At 34.8% G+C, this 27,831-nt stretch overlaps 1 protein-coding gene across 15 annotated transcripts in view; it reads right to left on the bottom strand.

Annotated features, from left to right (window-relative positions):
- Window positions 1-27,831, bottom strand: part of Kdm6a (lysine demethylase 6A) — a 207,337-nt gene that overhangs the window by 109,117 nt on the left and 70,389 nt on the right. For all 15 annotated transcript variants that reach the window (XM_047536340.1, XM_047536342.1, XM_047536341.1 and 12 more), the window contains exons 3-4: window positions 15,495-15,603; window positions 6,557-6,606 (exon numbers count right to left, since the gene is read on the bottom strand). In XM_047536340.1, the coding sequence (XP_047392296.1) occupies window positions 6,557-6,606; window positions 15,495-15,603 (159 nt within the window). The remainder of the gene's footprint in view (window positions 1-6,556; window positions 6,607-15,494; window positions 15,604-27,831) is intronic.

The raw sequence follows: 27,831 nt of genomic DNA, 5'->3' as shown, positions 1-27,831 counted from the left end.
ATTCTCAAGAACAAAAGAATATCAAGTGAAACCAAACTCAAAATGGTAACAAGGTAGAAATGGCAAATAAGAATTTTATAGCTACTGTAACAAAGTAAAACAAAACATTTATGATTAATGAAAAGATCTGCAATCTCAACAGAGAAAAACAATTTTAAAAACCAAAGGAAACTCTAAAACTACAAAATATATAAAATTCAATGGATTCAATTAAAACAAGATGGCAGAGGAAAAAGAAAAGGAACTTCAAAATAGAAAACACAAATTATCCAATGTAAAGACTACAGAGAAAAAGAAAAACAAATGTCTTCAGGGACCTGTTACATAAAAACAAATTATCAAACTTACATGTAATTAGAGCTCCAGAAGGGAAGAGAATGAACAACAAAAAAAATCATTTGAAAAAGTAATAAGCTGGGCATGGTGGCACACATCTGCCATCTCAGCTACTTGGGAGGCTGAGACAGGATGATAGCAATTTCAAGGTCAACCTAGGCAACAGAGACAGACCCTGTCTCTAAATAAAACAATAAAAAAAAAAAAAAAAATGGTGGGAAAGTAACTCAGTGATAGAACTCTTGCCTAGCATATGCAAGGCACTGGATTCAATTTCCTGTGCCACAAATAATAATGGCAAAAATTTCCCAAATTTGATATACATTGAAGACATTCAAAATAAATATGAAGACTATGCAGAGGTATGACATAATCAACCAATTAGAAACAAATGATAAAAAGCAAATGAATGATTAAAAAAATGAAAAATAACAAATGCTGATGAGGATGTGGAAAAAATCATAGGTACTATTGGTAGGAGTGTAAGTTAACAGGGCCCTTACTAAAAACAGTTTATTCAAAAAACTAAATGTAGATCTACTGTATGATCCAGCTATACCACTTCTGGGTGTATATATATCTAAAGGCAATGAAATCAGCATAAAATACCTGCTGTTATGGTTTGCATGTGAGGTGTCCCCCAAAAGCTCACATGTGAGACAATGCAAGAAGGTTTAGAGGAGAAATGATTGGGTTGTGAGAGTCTTAACCCACTCAGTGACTTACTCCCTGATGGGATTAACTGAGTGGTAACTGGAGGCAGGTGGGGTATGGCTGGAGGAAGTGGTTCATTGGGGGCATGGCTATGGGGTCAATGTTTTTTATCTAGAGAGTGGAGTCTCTGTCTCTGTCTCTGTCTCTCTCTCTCTGTCTCTCTCTCTCTCTCTCTCCTTCCTGGTGATGTGAGATGCTTCCCTCTGCCACACTCTTCTGCCATGATGTTGAGACTCACCCTGAGTCCTAAGGAATGGAGCTGGCCTTCTATGGATGAGGACCTCTGAAACTCTGAGCCCTCAAACAAACTTTTCCTCCTTTAAAATTGTTCTGGTAAGATCTTTTAGTCACGACAGCAAAAAAAGTTGACTAAAACACCAGCACTCCCGTGTTTATTGTGGCACTATTCACAATAGCTAAGCTATAGACTCATACTATTCACAATAACTAAGATACAGTATCAACCAGTTGCCCAGAAAGGGAAGAATGGATTAAAAAATGTGGTGAATATACACCATAAAATATTATTCAGTCAAAAGAAGAATGAAATCTCACCACTTGTAGTAAAATAGATGGAACTGGAGGACATTATGTTAAATTAAGTAAGCCAGACACACAAACGAATACTACAAGTTCTCTCTCATTTGTGGAAAACTAAGAGGTCAACCTGAATATAGAATAGTGATTACTAGAGGTTAGGAAGGAGGTTGGGAAGGGAGTTAGGGGAGAATAAAGGGAGATTACATAACAGGCACCAAAATACAGTTAAAAGAAGTAAGTTCTGATGTTCTGCAGCACAGAGGAATGATTTAATTCACAGTAACCTGTTACATATTTCATGAAGATCTAGAAGGAAGGAGCTTAAGGCCTCCAAACACAAAGAAATGATAAGGAGAGGAAAATGCTAATTACCTTGATTTCATCAGTATACACTGTATACTGCATTGCAATACCATACTGAACCCCATTAATATGTACAGCTAATGTGTCAATCAAAATAAGATTTTTTTAAAAAGATAATGTATTATAGACAGAAACATAAGGAATACAGCTCTAGAACTTCTAGGCAAAAGAGAGTTCATCTTTAAGATCTTCAACTAGGCAAAGATTTCTTAACAGTACCCAAAAAAGGACAAGCTGTGAAAGAAAAAATTATATGAACTTATTTCAAATGATAAACATTTGCACAAGACAAGACACAGGATGAAAGGGCAAGCCACAAACTATAAGAAAATATTTCCAAAATACTGATCTGAGAAAGGACTTTCATCCAGAGTATGTCAAGAACACATATAACTCAACTGAGAAGATCAAGAAAAATACAAGTTTTTAAAATGGGCAATTATATATGTGAATATATAATTAACAAAAGAGGGTATACAAAAGGCCACTAGCACATGGAAGATGCACATCACTAATCATTAGGGAAATGCAAATAAAAGTAATATGAGAAAATAATACACTTCAGAACAGTTTATGTTTAAAAGAGTGACAATACCAAGTGCCAGTGAAGATACAGAACATTTAGAAATTTCATTCACTGCTGGTTGGAATATAAGATGGTATGACCCCTTAGGAAACAATTTGGCAGTTAAACCTTCAATTGCAATGTTACTCAGCATTACCAAAGCCTAGGGTACATATACTAAGAGAAATGAAATACCATGTCTACAAATTGTCACATAATGTTCACAGCGTTTTATCCATAATAACCAAAAGCTGGAAACAACCCAAAGGTCTATCAACTGATAAATGGAAAAATACAATTTTGCCTATCAATTCTTTGAAATATTAGTTAACAACTAAAAGAAACACAATACTGGTACACAGCAACATCAATGAATTTCAAAACCAGCATGTCAAATGAAAGATATCAACAACAGAATACATGCCATAAAAATCAGTTAAATGACATTATAGAAAATATAAGCCTAAAGGGTTAGAAAGCAGGTAAGTGGTTCCCTAGGACCAGGAAACAAGAGAACCACCAGCACAGGGACAGAAGGAATCACTTTTTGAGTCGTGGAAATATTCTGTATCCTAATTATAATAAAGGCCAAACAACTATACGAATTGTTGAAAACTGGCAAACTGTATGTTTAAAATAATGTAAATTATGCCTCAAAAAAGCTGCAGAAAAGAATCCATCAGATATCTCTGTGGAGCTAGACAAGTTATTAAGAAAGTTTATTTGGAAAAACAAGCAACCAAGGACAGTCAGAAAAACAATAAAAAGGAGAACAACGGGGGAAAGGGTGCCCTAGTACTATCATACATTAAAACATATTATAAAATCTCTTTAAGTAAAATAGTGTGGTATTACTTCATGAATAGATAAGACTAATGAAACAAAACAGAAAATCCACAAATAGACAAAACTGCATATGAATATTTAGTATAGAATTAAAATAATATCTCAAATCAGTAGAGGAAAAGGTTAAGTTTTTTAAGAACATATTTTGTTGGGGACTGGAGATGCAGCTCAGTTGGTAATGTGCCTGCCTAGCATGTACAAGGCCCTGTGGGTTCAGTCCCCAGCACCACACAAAAAAATATGTATATGTACATATTATGTTGGGATAATTAGCCATGAGGAAAAATATAATTTAGATGTTTTCTTCATACTATCCAACAAGGATAAATCCCAAATGCATAAGAAATGTAAATGTAACAAAACCATTCTGGTATTAAAAGGCTACGTGGGAAATAAAGAAGAAAATGTGGGTAAAATTCTCCCAACACCTAGAAATGAGGACCTGTCTTCTGATTCAAAATGTAGGTGTAGGATAAAAGACTGGTGAATGTGACTATACAGAATAAAAAACTTCTACATGGGCAAAAACACAAACATAATAACAAGCAAAACAACAGATCACTGACTAGGTAATACCAACAACTTATATCACAGATAAAGGATAAATATACCTACCTAATACATAAATATGACTATATAAAACGGAGAAAGAAAACAATGGCCCAGTAGAAAGATGGGCAAGAGACATGAACATGTATTTCAAAAAGGAGACATTTAACAAACTTTAAACTTTAACATATACTCAACTTTACTAACAATAAAACTGCTAATTAAAATTGTACTAAGATAACATTTCTCACCTATCAGACTGGCAAAAAAAAGTCTGCTGACATAGACTTAAAAACAAGCACTCACACATTATTGAAAGGAATACAAAATGCTTCAGTTCCCAGAAAGCAAATACACTCAAACTCAACAATCCCACTTTTAAATGAATCTATAAAGAATGACTTACAAAAATATGGAAAGATACTGTTAAAAGATTACTTACTAGGACACTCTCTCTGCAGAAGCAAATAACTAAACAAACCGTGGAATAAATCTTAGTGACTCTGAATTAGATTTGCCTAACTCCACACCAAAGTGCAAGCAAAGGATGGTAAGCTGAATTTCGTCAAAATTAAAAACTTTTGTACTTCAAAACATACTGATTTATTTCCTTTCACAAGAAAGTGAAGAAAAGTCACAAACTTTAAGAAAAATTTGCAAATTGTATATCTAAAATATGAATTATATCCAGAACATATAAAGAAGTCATATAACTCAAAAAATTTAAAAGTCCAACTTAAAAATGGGCAAAGAATTTGAATGCATATTTTGCCAAAGGTGACCTATAAGTAGCTAATATGTTCATGACCAACATCATTAGTCAGTATAAAAATGCAGATAAAAACCATACGATGCTACAAGTGTTGAACAAGATATGAAAAAAAGAGGAACCTTCATATGTTGCAGGCAGGGATATAAAGTTGTTCAGTCACACTGGGAAAAGTTCTGGCAGTTTCTCAAAATGTTAAACAATGATTTACCCAATGTCCCAATAATTCCACTCCTACCTATCCAAGAGAACTAAAAACATTATTTCCACACAAAAATGTGTACACAAATGTTCACAGCAGTATTCACAATAATTAAACTGTAAAAACCAACCCAAATCCAGCAGCTAGGGAGGCTGAGTTAGAAGGATCACAAGTTCAAAGCCAGCCTAGACAACTCAGTGAGGTCCTAAGCAACTCAGCGAGACTCTGTCTCTAAATAAAAAAGTAAAAAGGGGTGGAGGATATGGCTCAGTGGTAAACCACCCCTGGGTTCAATCCCTGGTAACCAAAAAAACCAACCCAAATACCCATTAATTAATAAATGGATAGATAAAATATGTAAATATGGTATATCCATAAAATGGAATATTAGTAAGACATAAGAAAGAATAAAATATAAACATTGATGAAATAGGAAAACATGTACTAAGGAAAGAAGCCAGTCACAAAAAACCACATATGATTCCGTTTACATGAAATGTCCAGGAAAGACAAATATCTAAAGACAGAAAACAGATGAGTGGTTGTCTGGGGCTAAGGTGGGCATGAGGTTTCATTCTGGAGAGACAGACATGTAAAATTAAGATTGTGATGATAGATGAACAACTCTGAGGATTTGCTAAAAAATTGCTGATTTACATAGCTAAGATGGTTGCATTTTATAGTATGTAAATTATACTTCATAAAGCTTTAAGAAAATAATCCCTAGCATCACAAAAAAAATAAAAATTAAAAAAAAGATGCAGACTACAGAAGATTATTTTCAATACACTTTTTAAAAATAAATCTACCTCTGGGGACAGAGCTCTATAGTAGTGAGCTTGCATAACATGTGTGAGGTCCTAGGTTCAATTCCCAGCACCATACATGAACACACACAAAAAATTACCGAATATATTTCTAAAACTTCTACATAGCCTCTCTGAACAAACTAATTACTGAAGGGCTTTCCCAAACAGAGTAAGTCTTGTCTAGAATGAGTACCTACATCTAAAACTTCTACAAATCAAAAAAATAAACTACACAATAGAAAAGTAAAGTCCATAAAAAAATCTGAAATGTGAATTCAGATAAAGAGCTCCAGTGGTCAATAAACTTATATTTAATAGTAAACATGATCTGAAAGATTACTTAAACTAAGATATGAAAGTGAAATGACTCGTCATTATTCAGTTTTTCATTTGGGTAGGTCTTTTTAAAATAGTCACATTCTGCCCTCCTCAGAGCTCCAAATATAGACAGACTATACCAAGAAAGATTCCATAACTTTCTCATTACACCTTCCTGGTTTAGACTTATAAACCTATCTGCAGTCTTTTTTTATTCCTAGGTACCAATTTAAGACAAGAAAACAAAAGAATCATTTTGTTACTGTTGGTTGGTTGGTTGGTTGATTATGCGTGAGTCTAACTTTTCTCACTTAGTATCATCTTTGGCAAGTAAAACATGTCAGAGGAATCTAAATGTTTTAATAAAATACAAGGTGGTTCAAATAAGACAGCATAAACAAAATACTCGTTTTCCTTTTTCCAGGCTCTTTCCTCTAGAATATTTTCAAGCAATTAAAAGGGGGGGGGGGGGTTTCCAATTCATTTTTAGTATAACTGGCAATAATCTGCTAACAAAACCAATAGGCATGCAAATGTGTACTAACCTTCCAGTAGTCAGATTGTAAACTGTAGTACCTCTGGTATGCAGATAATGCTGAAAGAAGGGAAATAATTATGAGTCATGATTATGTTTCATTTCAAAATCAATAATATATTTTTAAAGCAACATTCTAAAAAGTCTCCCACCATACCCACCTCCATGCAGATAGTGATATTCTAAAAAAACAGCAATTTAAAACTCTGGAGCTTCCTTAGTCAGACTTCAAGGACATAAACCATTATCAAATCTTAGACCTACGACTGAACATAATTTAGGCTAACCCCTTGGATGAACTTGACCTTCCTCAGAAACCAAAACTAACAGAGGATTATGCTTTCCCAAGGCTATTCCAGAATATAATAGATTATTTATTCTCACAAGGAACCCAACTGCCAAGAATGACTAGGATCAAACCAAAAAACAAAGGAATTATTTCTTTTTTGACGCTTCCTTTCATTCCATCAACAAACCAATACCCCATTACCTTACTCCAACTCTACTTCAAAATAGGTCAACCTATACTCCTAAATCTATCTCGAGGCATAAAAGGCTCTGAAAAACTTAAAAGTAGCTCCTATCAACCTAAAAATTCAATGAAGTGAGGGTAAAAATGAAAACTAAAAGTTACACATGTACATTATTATTGGTAGAAAACGCCCTTTTTAAAAAAAGAAACTGATGAGCACATCTCAACCCATCCCAATTAAGTCATTATCTCGTAGAAGCTAAAAATTTATACATTTAAAAGATCCCCATTTGATCCTCCAAGTACAGCTAGTACTAAGCAGTACTCTAAAGACCAAGGCAGTAAAAAGGGCTACAGAATTAGGGCAAAAGCAGCAGCATTCTAGATACATTCTAGTACACCAGGAAGTTTTATAGATAAATTAATAGACATATGTACAATAGAAGCAAACTGTATATTACCTGAAATACTTTCATAAAATTAAATAGGGAAGGAAAGATAGTTAAGACAAACATGTTAAGTAATGAAAACTTGCTCTATCAGATACTGGCACTATTATAAATTAATTAGAATAGGAACAAAACTGAAATCTCAAAACAAGACTTGGGGTATATGTAAGAATTAGCAAAGAATATAGGTGGTATTGAAGCCAGAATTGGGGACAGGCAGTAGATTTCCAATCAGTGGGGGAATTAGTACAGTAACTAACACTCAATTGCTTATATATAAGTAATAAAGTAAAATTTCCTTTTTTTTTGTTGTTGTTGTTGGTGGTGGTGGTGGTGAGGGTAAGGGGAGGTGTTACTAGGGATTGAATCCAGGGGAGCTCTACCACTAGAGATACATCCCCTGCCTGTTTTTAAAAAATCATTTTATTTTGAGACAGGGACTCTCTATGTTGCTCAGGCTGGCTTCAAACTTGGAATATTATTTTCTGATGATCAGCTATAGAAGGATTTTTTTAAACTTTTGGTTTAAAATTCAAGGAGGACTAGGGTAAAAATTGAGAAGCAGTCAGCTCTCTCACCTACCTTACACAATCCTTGACATATCTGAAGCAATCTGATCAAAAAAGATATAGATTCTCCAACAAAAATCTAGGTAGATCATATTCAAAAAGTTCCACCCACATGCTTAAATGTTTCTAGTTCTCAGGTTTTACAATCTTAAAATGTGGAAGGCTAAGAACTGCCAGACATCTAAAGGAAGCCTCTAACCAATAAGAGACTAACACAAATACAATAAAAGTAACCAAAAAGATAAAATAGTAAAAAAGGAAGACTATGCAAGGGAAAAATTACTTCAAAAAAGTACCAGTCTTCATCTTAGATAAGGAAAAATATTGCCTTCAAGGGGAGAGGAGACCAAATAGGATGCTCTAGAAAAATAAAACAATTCAGAGAACAAAGTATGAAAGGAGAAATGAATAATTCAGTAAGTAGAAGAATAAAGAATAAAGAAACCTCCCCCTCAAAAATAAACAAACAGGATACAAACAAAAATCAGAGAAACTGTACTAGAGACAGGACTGGGGGGCTACAGTAGTGGCTCAGTGATAGAGTGTTTGCCTGGCATGTGTGAGGCACTGGGTATTTGATCCTCAGAATCACATAAAAATAAAAAAATAATTAAAGGTATTGTGTCCATCTACAACTAAAAAATAATAATAAAAGGATGGGGCTGGGATTTGGGACTACAGGTGTGTACCACCACACCTGGCCCCCTTCTAACCTCCTCTTAGCCTGAGAACTGAGTATCTGGATCAACCTGGACCAAATTATTCTCTGGGTTTGGCTTTTCTTGTTCATGTTCTGATTAAGATCCTATGTTTTCCCTTCACTTTTCTATAAAATGGATGATCTGCTGGGTTCTCAAGTGTTAAGTGCTCCACTGTGTTCTACTTCTGAATTGCTTACTCCCACTGATCATATTCCTGACTGATTTTCCAGTATTCAGTCCCTATTAGTCTTATAAAATGTACTAATTCTGGGTAGCATCTTTGCCAGGATCCATATATACCCTAGCCCACTGTGTTCCCCCAAAGGGGTTCTTATAAACTGTTGAGAAACCAATAGTGAGAATATCACAGACTCTCTTGTTTATAGTTTTACTCTGCTGAGACCCTCCTCTAATTGTAACAATAAGGCCCTTTCCTAATATACCTACATTTGTGCTTGCTGCTCAGTTTTTCAAAATTAAACAGTATCTCACTGAAGGATCTTACTATTGTGCCTTTTAAAAATGAAAAAATAAAGTAGGAAAGAAAAAGAAAACCAGGAGAACACTGAACAGCATAGTCAGACATGGGTTGTATGAATGGAGGAAAGGAAGAGGGTATAACAAGAGAGAACACAGGCTAGGGTACCAACTACCATTCCATTTCTTAACAAGTACAGCAGGTAAGTGGGTGTCAATTTTAACAGTCTTACATGCTCAATTTAAAGGGAGAAAAGAATTAAGGGCTGGAAACCAGGAAAGAAATTTTGCAACATGCTACACATTCACACTTGTGATCAAGTTGCTTCTTCAACAAAATGGTAAATAAAATATTATCTCCTGATTAAATACGAGACTGAACATGAACCAAAAATGGAAATTAACATTTTCTAAAACTATATGCAATGTTTCCAAATTATTTATTAGTCAACAACCACATATACGAATACCACACAAAGAACTTTCTAAATATGTTCAGAAAGGGAAGCACTGGGCTGGGATATAGCTCAGTGGAACAGTGTTTCCTAGCAAGTATAAGGCCCTGAGTTGGATCCCCAAGACAGCAAAATAGGGGGTAGAGGAGAGAGATTATGCAAATACAACATTATATATCTGAACAAGTAACTTTTCATTTGAATAATGTTCACCTTTTTTCCATGAAGCATATATCACTAACTATCACCACAGGGGATCTATCCTTCAAGTTCAAAGAAGACCACAAACAGAAAATACCTGGATCCTTCTAGACTTGAAATTGCATCTATAGTACAACCAACCTACGAACTTCCAATTGTGTGAGGTAATGAATCTCCTTATTGTGTAGGCTAGAATGAGATCTTTGATATTCGTGTCTAAAAACATCCTAATCAATAGAAGCCCAGGCCTCTTGTTGTGAAGCCACCATACCAAACCTGGAGACTGTCCTTTTAATGATGCTATGGAATTTCAACAAATTTGGAGGGTGTGTTTTCAATATTCTGATTAATAATATATATCACCTGACTTCATAAAGTTCCCTTTCACAATTTGGGAGCCCTTAGCGAAATAGTAAGATGCCTTTCAAAGTAACTCAAACTGAGGTACAAGAAACCCAAGTGATTATCAGTTGGGAGAAACATGGCATCCATACAAGAACACGGTAAGCTAAGAAATAAATACAAACCCTCAAATTCAAAGTCACAGATAAGTGATACTCTAAATTGCAGCAAAAGATTATAAATGAGCCATTTCTTCCATGATCATTTATCTTTCCACTCATTTACACATTTTCTCAATAATTATACTTCACCTCCATTAGGACTGGGATTTAATTTTAAGATTCTAATATATTTTGTTTCTTAATTAAAAAAAAAAAATCATTAAAGCTCTAAAGCAGGGCTGGGGTTGTGGCTCCACTTGCATAGCATGCATAAGGCTCTGAGTTCCATCCTCAGCACCACATAAAAATAAAATAAAGGTATTGTGTCCACCTACAACTAAAAATATATATATTAAAAAAAAAAACTCTAAAGGTTATACAAATAACTATCCCCGAAGTCTCTCTAGTTAAATCCCTTTAACCTAAGCCCAGTTCTAATTTCTAATCTTTCAGTTAACTATCCATGAAAAACATTCTTAGTATGTCATAACTAGATTTTTCTAAAGTTCTTAACAGAAAATTAGGGAAAATACCTAAAACCTGTTTCAGAATGATTATAGTGAATGGATCAAAAACACTGATAATTTTGTACAAACCAAACTCATCATTAAAGAACATGCATTTTGTTTTATACTATAAATATCCCAGGAGAGAGTACTGTCATTTGACACAAGAAAGAACAAAAGAGGGATAGGGATATAGCTCAGTTGGTAGAGCGCTTGCCTCCCAAAGCTCAAACCAAACTCTGACTTAAGACTTCTCCCACATTAGTAACTCCCAGCATGTTTACCTGATTAGGAACGAAACACCCGAGTCCTATTTTGCCCATAAGTGACAGATAAGCATATTCACTGACCAGAACTTCAAAGACTTATGATTGGGGAACATTCAGCCTAACATGAAATGTGAAGAAATTATTTTTAAGGGTCTCAAAGTTCTCATACTAACATGAGGAATGATTCATTATTATACTCTTGCAACTAATTTTTTGCCTTCTGGAATCCTCAATATCTCTCATGTAAAAATGACAACAATTGTTCTTTTTATAATTTACTTCTGTGTACTTAACTACTTGATTTTCTAAGCAACTAATTTAACTCAGTGGCTTTCTGTCCCTATAATTTATCACACATATTCATATATGTTTACACATATTTTCTATTAATTAAGTTGTTCCTAAGATCTGAATATATATATGCTTGTCCTTCAAACCCAGGTTCTGTCTTCAGGTTGTCTTCCAATCTGAAGAAGAGAAATTATGGTACTGTCTCCATTGTTTAAGGCAGTCTGACAGTTTGCATTCGTTGTTTGGTTCAGCAGAAGTTAATAGGTTTTGCTGTGGAGATCAAAGTAGAAAGGAGGTACGGTAGACACTGCAAAGAACCATTCAAATCCTATTTCAAGGGAGATTATTGGGAGTCCTGCCCGCTGACAGCTTCTAGCTAGGAGTTCCTACAAGACCTGCCTCAGCTGCAGAGAACTACCCTGTTCAAGGTCAAACTCCTTCCCAGGCTGGCTTGCTCACAGTATCAAATCAGTGCAGTATATGAGTATGGCCATCTTGGCCCAACTTGGGACAGCTCTGAAGGGCCACTACGGCTCCAAAACTCCCCATGGAGTTGGCCAAGACTGTCACAGCTTAATTTTTCCCTTTGTCCAATCCTGGTTCTGTTCTCCACCTTCCACAGGTGTTGATCCTAAAGGTAAGTTCTTAATAAAATATTACTTACAGGCTACACTCCTTCCCAGAGAATCCAACCTAAAGCATTAGGCCTACTGCACTGAGCCCCTATTTTCCCAGAATCTCCTATCCAATTACTCTTTAAGAATAAATTCCTAGAAGCAAAATCAAGTGACAGAAATGTTTTTTAACTCCCTGTGCCTATTCCCAGACAGAAAGGTTAAGAAAATACTTTGCAGTCTTTTTCCCTTCTGCTTCAAATTCAACTGAAATAACAGAAAAAAAAAAAAATTGAATGAATAAATTCATAATAGTAATGATAACCAAAGTATGCCATCTGTAGACCAAAAATTTTTAGGAATTCCTATAAGACAGGAAGCAGGCAAGATCAAAATAAATAAGCATAGAAAAAGTACAGTCCAAAATGTGCACAAACATGTTCTACCATTTAGTATTGCAGAAGTAGAAGCAGCTTTTTACAAGGAACTCAACTCAGACAAACTCTGTGCTCAGAAAATTTCATACAAAAAATTTTACAACAAATCAGAACATATAATTGGGAGAACTGTCTTCAAAATAACAAAGTCATAAGTACCCTATATAAGAATACCTAAGCAGTTTGCTCACAGAATTACATGTTCATTGTATGGTTCATGTTTACTTCCAGAAAGTTATGGTTTATAATGTGTTGTCTAAAAATAAACATTTAATTGCCTGGGGTTGGTGGTTCTCTTATCTTGTACAGGTTCCAAAGAAAGAAGGAAGAAGAAGCCTAAGGCAATAAATGCCTCTACAAATTGGTAGTGGAGATGGTTTCAGTGTGGGTGAGTATGTGGGAGAGGGAAGTATGCTATTAGAAACTGGTTCTAGTTTCAGAATTTTAGAAAGATGAAGAGAATACACAGGAAAAATTCACTAGTTCACATTTTAACAGGATTTTTTTTTTTTTTTTTTTTTTTTAAGAGGGAAGGAATGTAGCCCAAAAAGTCTCAGGGAAAACTCAAAAAACTAAGTAACAATTCACATCTAGTAAACAGAAGCCACCAGCTTGAAATATTAAAATATACTGAAATACCTAAGTATACCTCTATATCCATTCTCTCCTTCCTCTTCCTCTTATTATAAACTAATCAAGCTCCTTCCTACCTTTCAATGGTCAGTTCATCTATACAACAGAGTAAATAGATCTAGGGAGCACATCTTTTCAAGTACTTAGATCCTAAGGCTATCCATCTTCTCCCAATTTACTCCCATCAATCCCATCAGCTAGTTTGCCAACATAGCCCAGCTGCCATATGCCCCACACTCTACCTTACTGCCCGCCCCCAAATCCAAATATCCTTGGATTCTTCATTATCTTCACAGCCAAACTTTTTACGATGGAAAATATAGCTAAGTCCATCAACTAATAATGTATTAAAGCTAAAAGATGTACTACTTAAGGACCACTAAGGAGAAAGGACATACAGCCCCAAACATACATCTAATTTTCAAGTCTGTTTATCTGCTGTCAAATTAGTACACTCTTCAAATACATAAAGGTGTAGCAATTAAAAAAATAGATTGCACAGTATTCTATATATTTTTGTTGTATATAATAGCTACCTTTAAGTTACCAGTTTTAACTGAAGTTAAAATATCTAATGAAATGTTAAGTAATTATTAATACCTACTATCCTGCTGAAATGAAGCCATTTTCTTTAGTACCAACCAGTATGACATAACAATCACAAACCCCTGAGCTATCATCTCCCTCGCTTTTGAAGATTAGAAGACAAACTCAAAGATATTTATATAATCTAAAGATGTAAATAATAGAGCTAAACTGGGAAATAAGCCTAACTTAAAATATTACAGAGTATGCATCTTTCAGACTAAAACTGCATTTTCAAGTGGTATAATAAAACATCAACATGAAATACCAACAATCCTTCACTCTAGCTCTGAAACTATCATATGCTCTGCTTGCTGAACGTACTTGCTAAAAACAAGCATTACACAACCACTGCACATCAAGATGTTTACTATTATTAAAAGTTTAAAATGTTCTTGCTTGTAAATTAAGTTTTCCTTTGCTGTGAATTCATCCTTTGGTATGGAGGTAGGGGTTATGTGGAGGTGCTATTAACTTCCTAAGTGAGTAATGGTATGAGTGGGCAGCTTGGTACCACAAAAAAGGCATATCTTTAAGGACCAATTATTTTTCAGTCATTTCACTCATTTCTTAAAGGAAAAATCTTCTTTTCTTTCTTTTTTTTTTTTTTTTTTTTTTTTTGATGTTGATAGACCCTTATTTTATTCATTTACTTATATGTGGTGCTGAGAACTGAACCCAGTGCCTCACACATACTTGGCAAGCACTCTACCACTGAGCCAGGAAAAATTTTCCAATGAATAAAGAACTGGTTTTATCCAAGGCTCCAGCTCAAATGTGATCAATATCTGTGTTATTTACCTTACAACACCATGACTACAGATCAGATTTTCATTCGAATATTTTCAAACTAATGTGGACAGGTTTTATAGCCAAGATAAAGAAAAAGGCCCAGTATGTATTACTTTGCCAAAGTACCCACCAATGTACAAATACCTGTATCAAACTGAGATAAGAATTTGAGGATACAGGAAACGGAAGGTACACAGAGTCTCAAAACAAAGTGCCCAGAAATCAGTGGAATGCAAGAAAATCTCATGCACCCTAAAATGCAGAACAAACAACTCATCAGCAACCCAGCCTGTGCATTTGGCCTGCTTCCTTGTCTGCAAAAAGTAACATGATAGGAGTTGACAGAGGGTAAGCATTAGAAAAACAAGCACAAAATCACCTAACTTGGCCCTGACTCCACCTCTATTCCAGCCCCTAGCTATTGTCCCTCTGTAAATATTAATGGCCCAGGCCAAAGGGTTGCTATCTCTTGCTCCTGAGATGGCCACATTATTCCTTAAATGTGTATTCCTTGCTTTACTCCAGAAGCGTTTCTCACTCAAGATACTCCACAGTCTCCTTGAATGTGTCTCTGCTTTCCTAAGTAAATCTGTTATACACCTCTGACTGACACACATCCCTGAATTCATTTCTGCAAAGTTTGTTAAGGACCCCACTGTCCCCTGAGTTGAGGTCCCCCTCACAAGGAACTTCTCAGACCTCCTCCAATGAGAAAAATGGCTCACTTTCTACTATGGCAGAGTCTTTAAAGGGAAGAATTTTTAACAAGGCAGACCAAAATGACTTTGCATATGTAAGTTTTACTGAATGGACAACTCACTGATGACTTACACAGAGTTAAACATTTTTCATCTACTCCACTTTTCTTTCTGTTTATAATGTTCATGAGCTTACAATTTCTTAGAAGTAAAAATGGTAGTACCCTTCCATAGGGTATAATTATAATTACTTTAAACATATTAATCAAATAGAAATTAACAAGGAAAAAAATTACCTTTTGGATAATCTTCCAATAAGAGGTTGAAGTGACCTAATTGACAAAAGAAATCAGACTCCACTTTTCCTTCAGCTTTTAAGATTAGAGATTCGTAGCAGCGAACAGCCTAGAAATAAAAAATACAAATATTTAAGAAAAAGATAAAATCCCAAAATGCATATCCTTCCTGTGATAATGCATATATTTTCCATTCAATCACCTAAGAAATCTATATATTTCACTTCTTTTTCAGACATATTCATTACAGTATTCTTTAGAAAGAATAGCTTCCTTTACTAAGTATTTATTAAAAGACCCACTAGTTAAGGTCTAAGTGATCATTCCATCTTTAAAATGCAAACAATACTGGCCAAGTAAAATAATGAAGGAACACTTTGATGGCTTTATTCATAAATTGAAAAATCTAAATTATTATTATGGTCCCTGTTGACATAACAAACCTATCCTCAAATATAAATATTATCCATCTTTCTCACAGGCAGGAAGAAATATATTGAATTATGTGAGAATTTACAGAATCTCCAGAGTAATAAAAATAGAATTTATACTGAGCCATTTATACTGAACTGGTTTTTTTGCCAGAACCTACCAGATTTAAGTTACCAAAGACAACCTTTTGTTTATCTTCTCCTTGTGATATACTTCAAACATACCACCTCTAACTCCATTCCTAATCTTAACTCCAATTCATGCTTATACACTCACTCTGGCTTTTGCTTTTCCAAAGAAAAAAACGTTATCTTAAGGACATCAATTCTTCACCCCCCCACACACACACCCCACTCCTTTAAAAAAAAATAATAATAATAATAATCCAGGAGACTACAGGAGAAAAATGCATGACACAGAAAAGAGTTCTATAGCCTAACTACAAACTCCAAATGTATTTGCTACAGACACTGGGGAGTGTCTCTCTCTCAATTCTGGTTTTTTGTTTTTATTATGTGCTGGGACTGAACCTGGGACACTTTACTACTGACTCTTTCAAGCTGCCCAATATACCTTATCAAAATTTCCCTGCTAACAACTACATACTCCATCAATGTTGCTTGCTCTGTTGTGCATGTCCTGGCATCACTAAAGTAATAAATAGTGTGATTTCTCAAATCTCTAGATACACTTCTAAGTTTGGTGCACACAAAGAGAGGAACTCATAGTTTCCATTTAAAAAAAAATTTTATTTTACCACCATTTTCAGAGTTTTCTTGAGATGATTACCTAACTTAGAAGATCTTTGTTTTTCCTCACCTATGAAATATGGATCCTTTTATGAACAGTTTCAAAATGTATATCCTACAACTTACCCAAACAAGTTTGGAGAACCCATCCTACACAAGATGAATTTGGGCTGCTCTTCTCATGCTTAAAGCCTAAGATTTCTAAAAGATCTGTCTTCAGTTCCCATTCCACCCTTAGCTATCTCAATGTACATACATACCAAATCACAATCACCAAAAACTAATCATTCTCCTTCTCTATTAATTAAGAGTCTGAGTGCTACAATGATGTCTCAGAAATCATTATAATTTGGAAGCAAGGAATTACAAGATCTTTTTTATATAAGGCATATATGATTCTTATCTGGCAGATGGCTAGAGCACAAAAATGCAATTTATTACAGAGCTTTATAACATGAGAGAAAGTTATAAAACTGGGCCACAGAATGACAATTCCTAATTTTATGTTAAACAAAATGACTTTCTAAAGCTAATAATGACATTGTAAATAAGATTCCTTAAAATAGTTGTCTTTTTTTTTAAACTCTTTTTAAAATATTTAGAAACTGTTCCTACTCTGACAACTTCTTAGAGCTGATTAACATTAAATTTATAAGCAAATGTGTTTTCATGGTGAAAAGTATTCAAGATAAAAATCACGAGAATCACAGCCTCTGGGACAGGAGTCCCCTGTGTTTCTCCTTTGCTAGCAAAGCAATGAAACTCTTTCCATTTTCTCTAAAAAAATAAATAAAATAAAATAAAATAAATAAAATCTCAATGAAATTTTCTTTAATGGTCTAAGCAAAAAAGATGCCAACATCCTTTACTTCTTCCTACCACCCTTAATGCCATACCACTACTATGGTTATCTGTTGCCTATCTTCCCTTTCTCTAAAAACAAAGGAACACGTTTGAAATTATTAATACCATACACATCTCTAAACATTGTAAAACATTTAAAAGCAGGTAAAAATGAGAATGGGTGGATTTTAAATTCACCTACCCATACACTCTGGTTAGATTAACAAATTCTTAACAATTTCACCACAAAGCCACTATATACCTACTAAATTGACATTGATGTTCAAAGATGATACTGACAAAGCTAAATAACAAACAAGATGAAAATGAGTAAAAAGGCAGGATAAAATTTCTAAGCACTTTGTTACAATTTCATAGTAAAATTTCATAAATGTATTTGACACATTTAAGGTAATTTTTATATCAGATACAGTCAAATCCTAATATAATTTTTAATGAGCATTCAAAGGAAAAAATAATAAGTTTCTAATACTCATAAAAATTTTTTTATTCGAAAGGCTAATGGTAAACATAGATGATACAGAATTAGATTTAGAAAAAGTGCTGGTAAACACCTATTGTAACAGGGGTCCACTTCATGGTTTGAATATAACCCTTGCTGCTGCTCCACCACTGCAGCTTACTTTAAAACTCACATCTTCTTTTTCCTCCTTCTCCCTCTCTCCTTCCCTTACCATGAAGAAATCATATAACCTCCTTCCTGTCTGAGGCCAAGTTATCTATCCTATCATAGGCCAAGTTATCTGTCCTTGGGTTCATGGACCAAAGGAATGAAGGACTCCAGATTTCAGGGCACGTGCAGATCTAAAAATCAGCTCTCTCTCAAGGCCATAAATGAATTATGACTCTTGACAGGGCACAGCTGTAGTGTAACCTTTGTATCCCCTCTTTGAAAGCCTACTGTTCCCCACTGGCAGTTAGAATCACAACATCTGGGACAGGAGTCCGCTGTGTTTCTCCTCTACTAGGCAAAGCACTAAAATTTCTTTTTCATTTTTCTCAAACCTTTTCCTTGTTACTGTATCGGCACTGATGACCAAACCAAGCTTTTGGTATCACCATAAACCAAAAATATTTCCTATTAGAAGGGTTACTTTTAAGCAAGATGTGGTGGCACACCCTTGTAGCCCCAGCTACTTGGAAGACTGAGGTAGGAGTACTACCTGAGTACTGGAGTTTGGGAAGAGCCTGGGTAACACAAAGAAACCCTCCTTCTGGCTTGTACTTTTTATTTTGCATATGCACAAGTAAAACCATCCCCATATACAGTGTGTGCTTGTACATAACTGGACAGAAAAATGACTAGATTATAAAATAAATGTTAAAAATAGAAATGCTACAGTGGGCACATGTGAAAACTTTATTTTGCTAATCTCTTTCCTAGATTTTTTTACTAACCTGTATCATTTCTCTTTATGTAACAATCATTAAAGAATTGTTATGTTTCCCCTAGGATTCATCCTATACCTTCAGTGTAAGGATAGTAGGATATTTGAATGAAAATCATCTCTAACTAGATCAATATTTAACTAAGCATTTTCTGCAATGATAACAGAATAGTCTATAATCTGTGCGGTTCACTGTGATAGCCAGTGGAAATGTGTGGCTCTTGAGCAGGTAAAACATGGCTAGTACAATAAACAACTGAATTTTTTAAATGTTTCATTGAATACTTATTTACATTAAAACAAACATATTGCTAATAGTGACAATTTTGGACAGTGCAGATACAGATATTTTTAAGGCTGAAAACAACTGAACAGTCAATCAATTTATTAAGTATTAGGAAGGCAAATTTCTTAAGTTTATAAATGAAAAGCCTACAAAACTCATAATATCTTCTAATGGGATTGAGCAATACCCTCCACCAAAATCACTATTATATCCTGTAACTATTTACAGCCAGTAGGTTACACAATCTATAATCTTCACCATCTACCATAAAAACACATTTAGGAGGAAAATAAAGTTTATCATTAAATATTAAGAGCACAGGAGAGTAAACAGAGATTCTCCCAGTTAAGTAAAAGCTTGGATATCTTCCTCCCATCTTAGCACGATTTTCTACAACACTCACTGTAATTTGTGTTTGGCATCTCCTTTGCTCCCCTCCCAATTGGCTCCCCTAGTACTGGGGAGTGAATCCAGGGGTGCTTTACCATTGAGCTACATTCCCAGCCCTTTTTATTTTGAGTAGCTTGGATTACAGGCATGCACCTACACACCTGGCTCTGCTTTATTATTTGAAAATTCAGTTATCCTAAAACAATAACAGTTTATAGCTATCATTATCATTACCCCTCAAGCTAATCCTTGCCATGGACACATATAACTAAATTATTTTTAAAATGTTAAGTATTAAATATTATATGATGAATACAGTCAGTGCCCAACTAAATTAATGTACTGTTAGTATTTTAGAATTTTTAAGCACAGGGTTTTTTTTTTTTTTTTTCCTCAATTAGAAGGTTAACTGAAATAGCTGGGTGACACATAAATAGAAAAAATTAAAATGTAGATTTAAATACCCCAATGATTTTAAATGAACAGAAAAATTTAGGTTGAAAAAAAAGAAACAAGCAAATCTGCTTATCATGTCTAAAAGCCACATGCAAGATGGTTTAGTAGCCAGTAGACCTTAAAGCAGATTAAGGGATTTAAGCAGATTACAAATCAATGTGTCGCCCATGAAATATGCCTACTAAAAAGTATTCATGGCACAAATTAATAAAGTATATTATACAGATCAACAACAATCAGTTCACCAAAGTCTAATATGATCAGATGGCTAACATTATCCTCAGTTCTCAGTATTATATTTTATCAGGTGATAACAGAGAGGGCTACAATTTGTTGAAGGATGTGGAAATAATCTGTCACGTTAAAACTGTCTGGGGGTTATGTGTATATATAGCTCAGTGGTAGATCACATGCTTACCATGTACTTGGTTCAATTCCAGTGACAAAAAAATATTTATTTTTTTCTTTTAACTGAGGAGAATCATCAGGGGTGTTATACTCAAATATTTAAAAAGCTATCACTTAGGAGAGAAGATTAATTACATTTTGGGTAGCTCCAAGTATCAGATTACTGATTGGGTATTGACTTAAAAGCAAGCATATCCGGGCACACTAGTACAAGTCTGTAATTCCAACAGCTCTGGAGGCTAAGACAGGGGGATCGTGAATTCAAAGCCAGTCTCCGCAATTTAGTGAGACCCTGTGTCAAAATTAAAAATAAAAAGGGCCATGGATGTGACTCTGGTTAAGCACCCCTGGGTTCACTCCCGGGTACAAAAAAAAAAAAAAAAAAAGCATAACTGAGTTCAATTAGAAAGGAAGAAAACTTAAAACATGCCTGAAATTAAATGGACCATCTTTGGCTCATATCTATACAAAGAACTGAAGTACAAAGTACTAAGCTATTTGAGTGAGAGAAAGAAATAAGACTTCTTACTTTGGATATAATACTAAGCTCTATTTTTGAGCTTCTATGATTCTAACAACTTATTAAGAATCATACAAGAAAAAATAAAATATAAAGTTTTAAGAAGAATTATCTAAGAATCATGGTTTTTAAAATTTACAAGTTTCTCAATAAAAGACCAGGCAATACATAATTTCAATACTACTATAGGTTGAGCAGTCCTTATCCAAAATTCTTGGGACCAAAATATTTCCAATTTCAGATATTTTCAAACTCTAAAATGTCTACATATACATAATCTTAGGGATGGTACCCAAATATAACACAAAATTTATTTGCTTCATGTATACCTTATACACAAGACTGAAGGTGATCTTATACAATTATTTTAATGCACCTTCATTTTGGCTACCTTTCACAGGAGGTCAGATACAGAATTTTCTACATGAAATAACCTGTGAGTGCTCAAAAAATTTAGGGTTTTGGAACATTTTGAATTTTAGATTTTCAGATTTGGGGTGCTAAACCTAATTTAGGGGAAAAGGAACAACCCCATCTTATGTTAAAGGTGTTAAAGGGGATAAATATTACAAGCATCTTAATATGTAATAGGTATAGAGTTTCAGTTTTGCAAGATGAAAAGCGTTTTGGATACTGGCAGCATAACAATGTGAATGTATTTAACAACAGTGAACTACACAATTAAAATGGTTAAGATGGTAAGTTTTATGTTATGTATATATTACTTAGTATTACGCTAGATACTAATCAATGAGCACCTACTCAATCGTGAACATTTACTCGGCTGCCAGACATTACAAGTGAAAGCAAGGCGATTCCTTTATGAAATTTTTATTTTCCTCCACATCATTTTTTTTCTCCTTTTTTCTAACTTAAATGCCTTTCTAACTCCTCTTTACATGACAATAGAATGTATTTTGACAAAATATACATATAAGGAATATTATACATTCTTCTGGTTGCACATGCTGTGGAATTACATTGGTCATGTATTCGTATATACACATAGAAAAGTAACATTTGATTCATTCTACTATCTCTCCTATTCCCAGTCCCACTCCATTCCCTACATTCCCGTTTGTCTCATTCAAAGTATATCTAATCTTCCGTACCCACCCCCTCTCCAACTGTGATTTAGCATCCACCTATCAGAGAAAACATTCACCTTTGGTTCTCTGGGATTGGCTTATTTCACTTAGCATAACAGTCTACAGTTCCACCATTTACCAGCAAATGATATAATTTCATTCTTCTTTAGGGCTCAGTAGTATTCCATTATGTAAATGTACCAGATTTTCTTTATCCATTCATCTGTTGTAGGACACTTGGGTTGATTCCATAGCTTCTATAAACATTGATGTGCCACATCACTGTAGTATGTTGATTTTAAGTCCTTTAGGTATAAACCAAGGAGTAGGATGATAGCTGGGTCAAATGGTGGTTCCAAGTTTTCAAAAGGAATCTCCATACTGCTCTCCAGAGTGGCTGCACCAATTTGCAGTCCCACCAGCAATGTATGAGAGTACCTTTCTTCCCACATCCTTGCCAACATTTACTGTTACTTGTATTCTTGATAACTGGCACTCTGACTGGAGTGAGGTGGAATCTCAGGGTACTTTTAGTTGGCATTTCTCTAATTGCTAGAGGTGTTGAACATTTTTTCACACATTTGTTGATCGACTGTATTTCTTCTGTGAAGTTCCTTTGCCCATTTACTGAATGGGTCATTTGTTTTTCTGAGTTCTTTATATAGCCTGGAGATTAATGCTCTATCTGAGGTCCAGGTGGCAGAGATTGTCTCCCATTCTGTAGGCTCTCTCTTTACATTCTTGATTGTTTCCTTTACTGTGAAGAAGCTTTTTAGTTCGATTCCAGCCCATTTGTTGATTCTTGATTTTACTTCTTGTGCTTTAGGAGTCTTGTTAAGGAAGTTGTTTCCTAAACCAACATGATGTAGATTTGGGCCTACCTTTTCTTCTATTAGGCACAGGGTCTGTGGTCTAATGCCACAGACCACTTTGAGTTGAGTTTTACACAGGGTGAGAGGTGTTTAATTTCATTTTGCTACATATGGATTTCCAGTTTTCCCTAGCACCATTTGTTGAAGAGGCCATTTTTTCTCCAATGTATGTTTTTGGCATACATTGTCTAGGATGAGATAACTGTATTTATGTGGGTTTGTCTCTTTGTCTTCTATTCTATACCACTGGTCTACATGTCTGTTTTGGTGCCAATACCATGCAGTTTTTGTTACTATGGCTCTGTAGTGTAATTTAATGTCTGGTATTGTGATACCAACTGCTTCACAGTACGTGTTAAGGATTGATTTGGCTACTTTGAGTCTCTTATTTTTCCAAATGAATTTTGTGACTGCTTTTTCTACTTCTATGAAGAAAGTCATTGCGATTTTAATAAGAATTGCATTAAATCTGTATAGTGCTTTTGGAAGTATCACCATTTTGACAATGTTAATTCTGCCCATACAAGAACATGGGCGATCCTTCCATTTTCTAAGGTCTTCTTCAATTGCTTTCTTTACTGTTCTGTAATTTTGATTGTAGAGAACTTTCAACCTCTTTTGATTCCCCCTTTTTTTTTTTTAAGGCTATTGTGAATGGGGTTGTTTCCCTAATTTCTCTTTCAGTTGGTTCATCACTAATGTATAGGAAAGCAATTGATTTATGGATGTTAATTTTATATCCTGCTACTTTGCTAATACATTTATGAGTTATAGAAGTTTTATGGTGTTTTCTTGGGTCTTTTAAGTATAGAATCACGTCATGGGCAAATAGCGATAGTTTGAGCTCTTCTCTTCCTATTCATATCCCTTTCTTTGGTCTGTCTAATTGCTCTGGCTAGAGTTTCAAGGACGATGTTGCATAGAAGTGAGAAAGAGGGCTTACCTGTCTTGTTTCAGTTTTTAAAGGGAATGCTTCCAATTTTTCTCCATTTAGAATGATGTTGGCATTGGGTTTAGCATTTATAGCTTTTACAATGTTGAGGTATGTTCCTACTATCCCTAGTTTTTCTAGTGTTTTGAACCTGAATGTATGCTGTATTTTGCCAAGGGCTTTTTCTGCATCTATTGAGATAATCATATGCTTCTTGTCTTTAAATCTATTGATGCAATGAATTACATTTATTGATTTCCTTATGTTGAACCAACTTTGCATACCCGGAATGAACCCCACTTGATCATGATGCACTATATTTTTAATGTGTTTTGTATACGATTTCATTTCAGAATTAAGAATTTTTTCATCTATGTTCATCACGGATATTGGTCTGAAGTTTTCTTTCCTTGATGTGTCTTTGTCTGGTTTTGGTATCAGGGTGATACTTACTTCTAGAATGAGCTTGGAAGGGTTCCCTCCTTTTATATTTCGTGGAATAATTTGAATATTGCAAATTCTTCACTGACAGTCTGGTAGAATTCACCTGAGAATCCATCTGGTCCTGGGCTTTTCTTAGTTGGTAGGCTTCTGCTGGCAACTTATATTTCATTGCTTGAAACTGTTCTGCTTAGCTGGGGCGGGGGCACACACCTGTAATCCCAGCTGAGGCTGAGGCTGAGGTAGAAAGTTTGTGAGTTCAAAGCCAGTCTCAGCAAAAACAAGGTGCTAAGCAATTCAAGGAGACCCTGTTTCCAAATAAAATACAAAAAAGAAGGTTGGAGTTCAATCCCCAGTACCCTCCTCACCCCGCCAACACGCACACAAAAAAACCTACTTAAATTTTCTATGTTCTCCTGTTTCAATTTGGGTAGGTCCAATGTCTCTAGAAGTCTGTCCATGTCTTCAAGATTTTCTCTTAGAGTACAAATTTTCAAAATAGGTTGATTATCATCTGTATTTCAGGAGTGGCCATTATGATGTTTCCTTTTTCATCCCAAATTTTAGTGATTTGAGTTTTCTCTCTTTCTCTCCATTAGTGTGGCTAAGGGTTTACCAATTTTATTTATTTTTTCAAAGAACCAACTTCTTTGTCATTTTGTTTAATTTCAACATTCTTTTTTTAATGAGAACTTACTTAAAATGACAATCTTAAGCATGATTGATTCTTAATGATATAGTTATTCCTGAACTTATATATCAGACCTCACCTTTAGATTTTTTAAAATTTCATTTATTATTTTGATAAGTGAATTTACACATCATCAATTCAAAAAGGTGTCTCTATTGAAAATTCTCTCTCCAAGTCCTGGCCTCAGACATTAAGTTCCCTTTCCCAGAATTAACAAATATTAAAAATTGCCTACGGTGTTCAGGATCACATTATTGTCAATATTTACAATTTACATAAACACTGTTTTGTAACTTGCTTCAGATTCTAGATGTCTCAGGTATCCTTTCTCTTCTTTATTAATAGAACCCCTAAACCTAATTAGACACATGTTTACAAAGAAAAGGCAGATTTGCAATAATTTCTGTAGTTATGGCCTGGTGATCAAATTCTGTCCAATGGGATATAAGGAAAAAAGGCTCTGTTTCAGATATTCTCCAGCTCCATTCATCTGCCCATAAATGCCATAATTTCATTCTTCTTTAAGGCTGAATTCTATTATGTGTGATTATATATCACATTTTCTTTATCCATTCATCTGTTGAAGGGCACTTAGGTTGGTTCCATAGTTTAGTTATTGTGAACTGAGCTGCTATAAACATTGATGAGGCTGCATCACTGAACTATGCTGATTTTAAGACCTTTGGGTATAAACTGAGGAGTAGGACACTGGGTCAAATGGTGGTTCCATTCCAAGTTTTCTAAGGATGTCCATACTGCTCTCCAGAGTGGCTGCACCAATTTGCAATCCCAGCAGCAATGTATGAGTGTACCTTTTTCCCCACATCCTTGCCAACATTTGTTGTTTGTATTTTTGATAACTGCCATCCTGATTGGGTGAGGTGAAATCTTAGAGTAGTTTTTTGATTTGCATTTATCTAACTGCTAAAGATGCGAAACATTTTTTCTTATATTTGTTGAACAATTGTATTTCTTCTTCTGTGAAGTGTTTGTTCAGTTCCTTAGCCCATTTATTGATTGGGTTATTTGCTTTTCTGGGTTTTTTTGGGTTTTTTGTTTTTTTTGTTTTTTTTTTTTTTGGTGTTAAGTTTTTTGAGTTCTTTATATATCCTGGAAACTAATGCTTTATCTTAGGTGCAGGTGGTAAAGATTTTTCCCCCATTCTGCAGGCTCTCTCTTCACATTCTTGATTGTTTCTTTTGGTGAGAAAAAGCTTTTTAGTTTGAATTCATCCCATTTAATGATTCTTGATTTTACTTCTTGTGCTTTACGAGTCTTGTTAAGGAAGTTAAATCCTAGATCCTAGGCCAACATGATGAAGATTTGGGCCTACTTTTTCTTCTATGAGGCACAGGATCTCTGTTCTAGTGCCTAAGTCTTTGATCCACTTTGAGTTCGAGTTTCTTGCAGAATGAGAGATGTGAGTGTAATTTCATTTTTACATGTAGTTTTTCAATTCTTTAAGAGATAAAAATAAGTGTATGACCCTCTTTACTCATGAAAATGAGAGGGGAGGGACAGTCTTATGAAATAATCATTTACACATTCAAAAAGGATGAAGGGAAGAAAACAGAAACCCATAGCTAACATTTGAAAGAAGATAAAGGAACTTACACATGTTGTGCTATCCTATCCCACTCTTTCCTGTTTTCAATTAATACACATATTTTGCATCACAGCAGTATAGCAAAAATTAAAAACATTAAGTCTCAATTACAGACTTCTCAATATCTCTGAACTTCTACTCTACATTATGTGATACACTAAATGCTAATGGATAACACACATCATTCGAAAAACTATCCCAGCACTTTCCCATTCTTTTCAATGAACTATTTAAAAACTATGCCATTGTAAAATATTCTCACAGAACTTCACTACTGAACTCAGACTAGACAACTTGGTCATTAAAGCACTGTTAGCTAATATTTACACTCTTGATATGCACCAAGCTCCACACTAGAACTTTACATATACTTATTTCCTTTAAAACTGGCAATTCTTATATGATGAAGTCTATTATCCCTACTCTAATAGGAAAATTGAGGCATAAAGAAAGTAAATTCTGTGTTCAAGATCACAGAGCTACTAACCAGCTGAGGGTAGATTACAACAACATGGCTCCAGAGCTTCTGAGCAGTAAGGTATTCAAAGAGGGCCATACCTAGAGACCTCAAGTCATATCAAAAAAGAGAACCTCCATGGGACTGGTAATGTGGCTCAGTAGTACAGCATTTACTTGGCATATTTAAGGCTCTGAGTTCAATCCCCAGGACAACAGGAGGATAGAAACAAATCTCCATAATTAGCTCTTCCTCATATACTTCTACACACTGGACCGCTCCCCAACTCTTGTCTCTAAACAAGCAGAAAAGCAGTACCTAAGATCTCCACTCCCCACTCTCACCATTACACCAAAAACAACCTAAGTTCTTTTCTCATCCTTTATTTTAAATCATTGTAAGAAGCGATCATGGACTGGTATAAAGCTCAGTGGTAGAGAGCTTGTCTAGCATGAGTGACGCCTGGATGCAATCCCCAGCACATCAATTTGAGGTGGGGGTGGGGAGGAAGGAATCATCATTTTTTATAAAAGACACATCCAAAGGGGGGCAGGGATCTTCCCATATTTAAAAGCCACTTGCTGCACAAAATAAACACACTACTACACGCACATACACACACAAATGTATATATAAGATAATAATACACCAGTTTGGAAACTGGCCAAATTATATTGTTCTATTGTGTACATGTACAAATACGTAAGAACAAGTTCCATTATTAGGTATCATATAATGTACCAATAAAACACACATTG

This window comes from Sciurus carolinensis, chromosome X (genome assembly GCF_902686445.1).
Source record: "Sciurus carolinensis chromosome X, mSciCar1.2, whole genome shotgun sequence".
Classification (NCBI taxonomy): domain Eukaryota; kingdom Metazoa; phylum Chordata; class Mammalia; order Rodentia; family Sciuridae; genus Sciurus; species Sciurus carolinensis.
The sequence above is the reverse complement of the archived record's forward strand: the minus strand, read 5'-3'. Positions and strand labels throughout refer to the sequence as shown.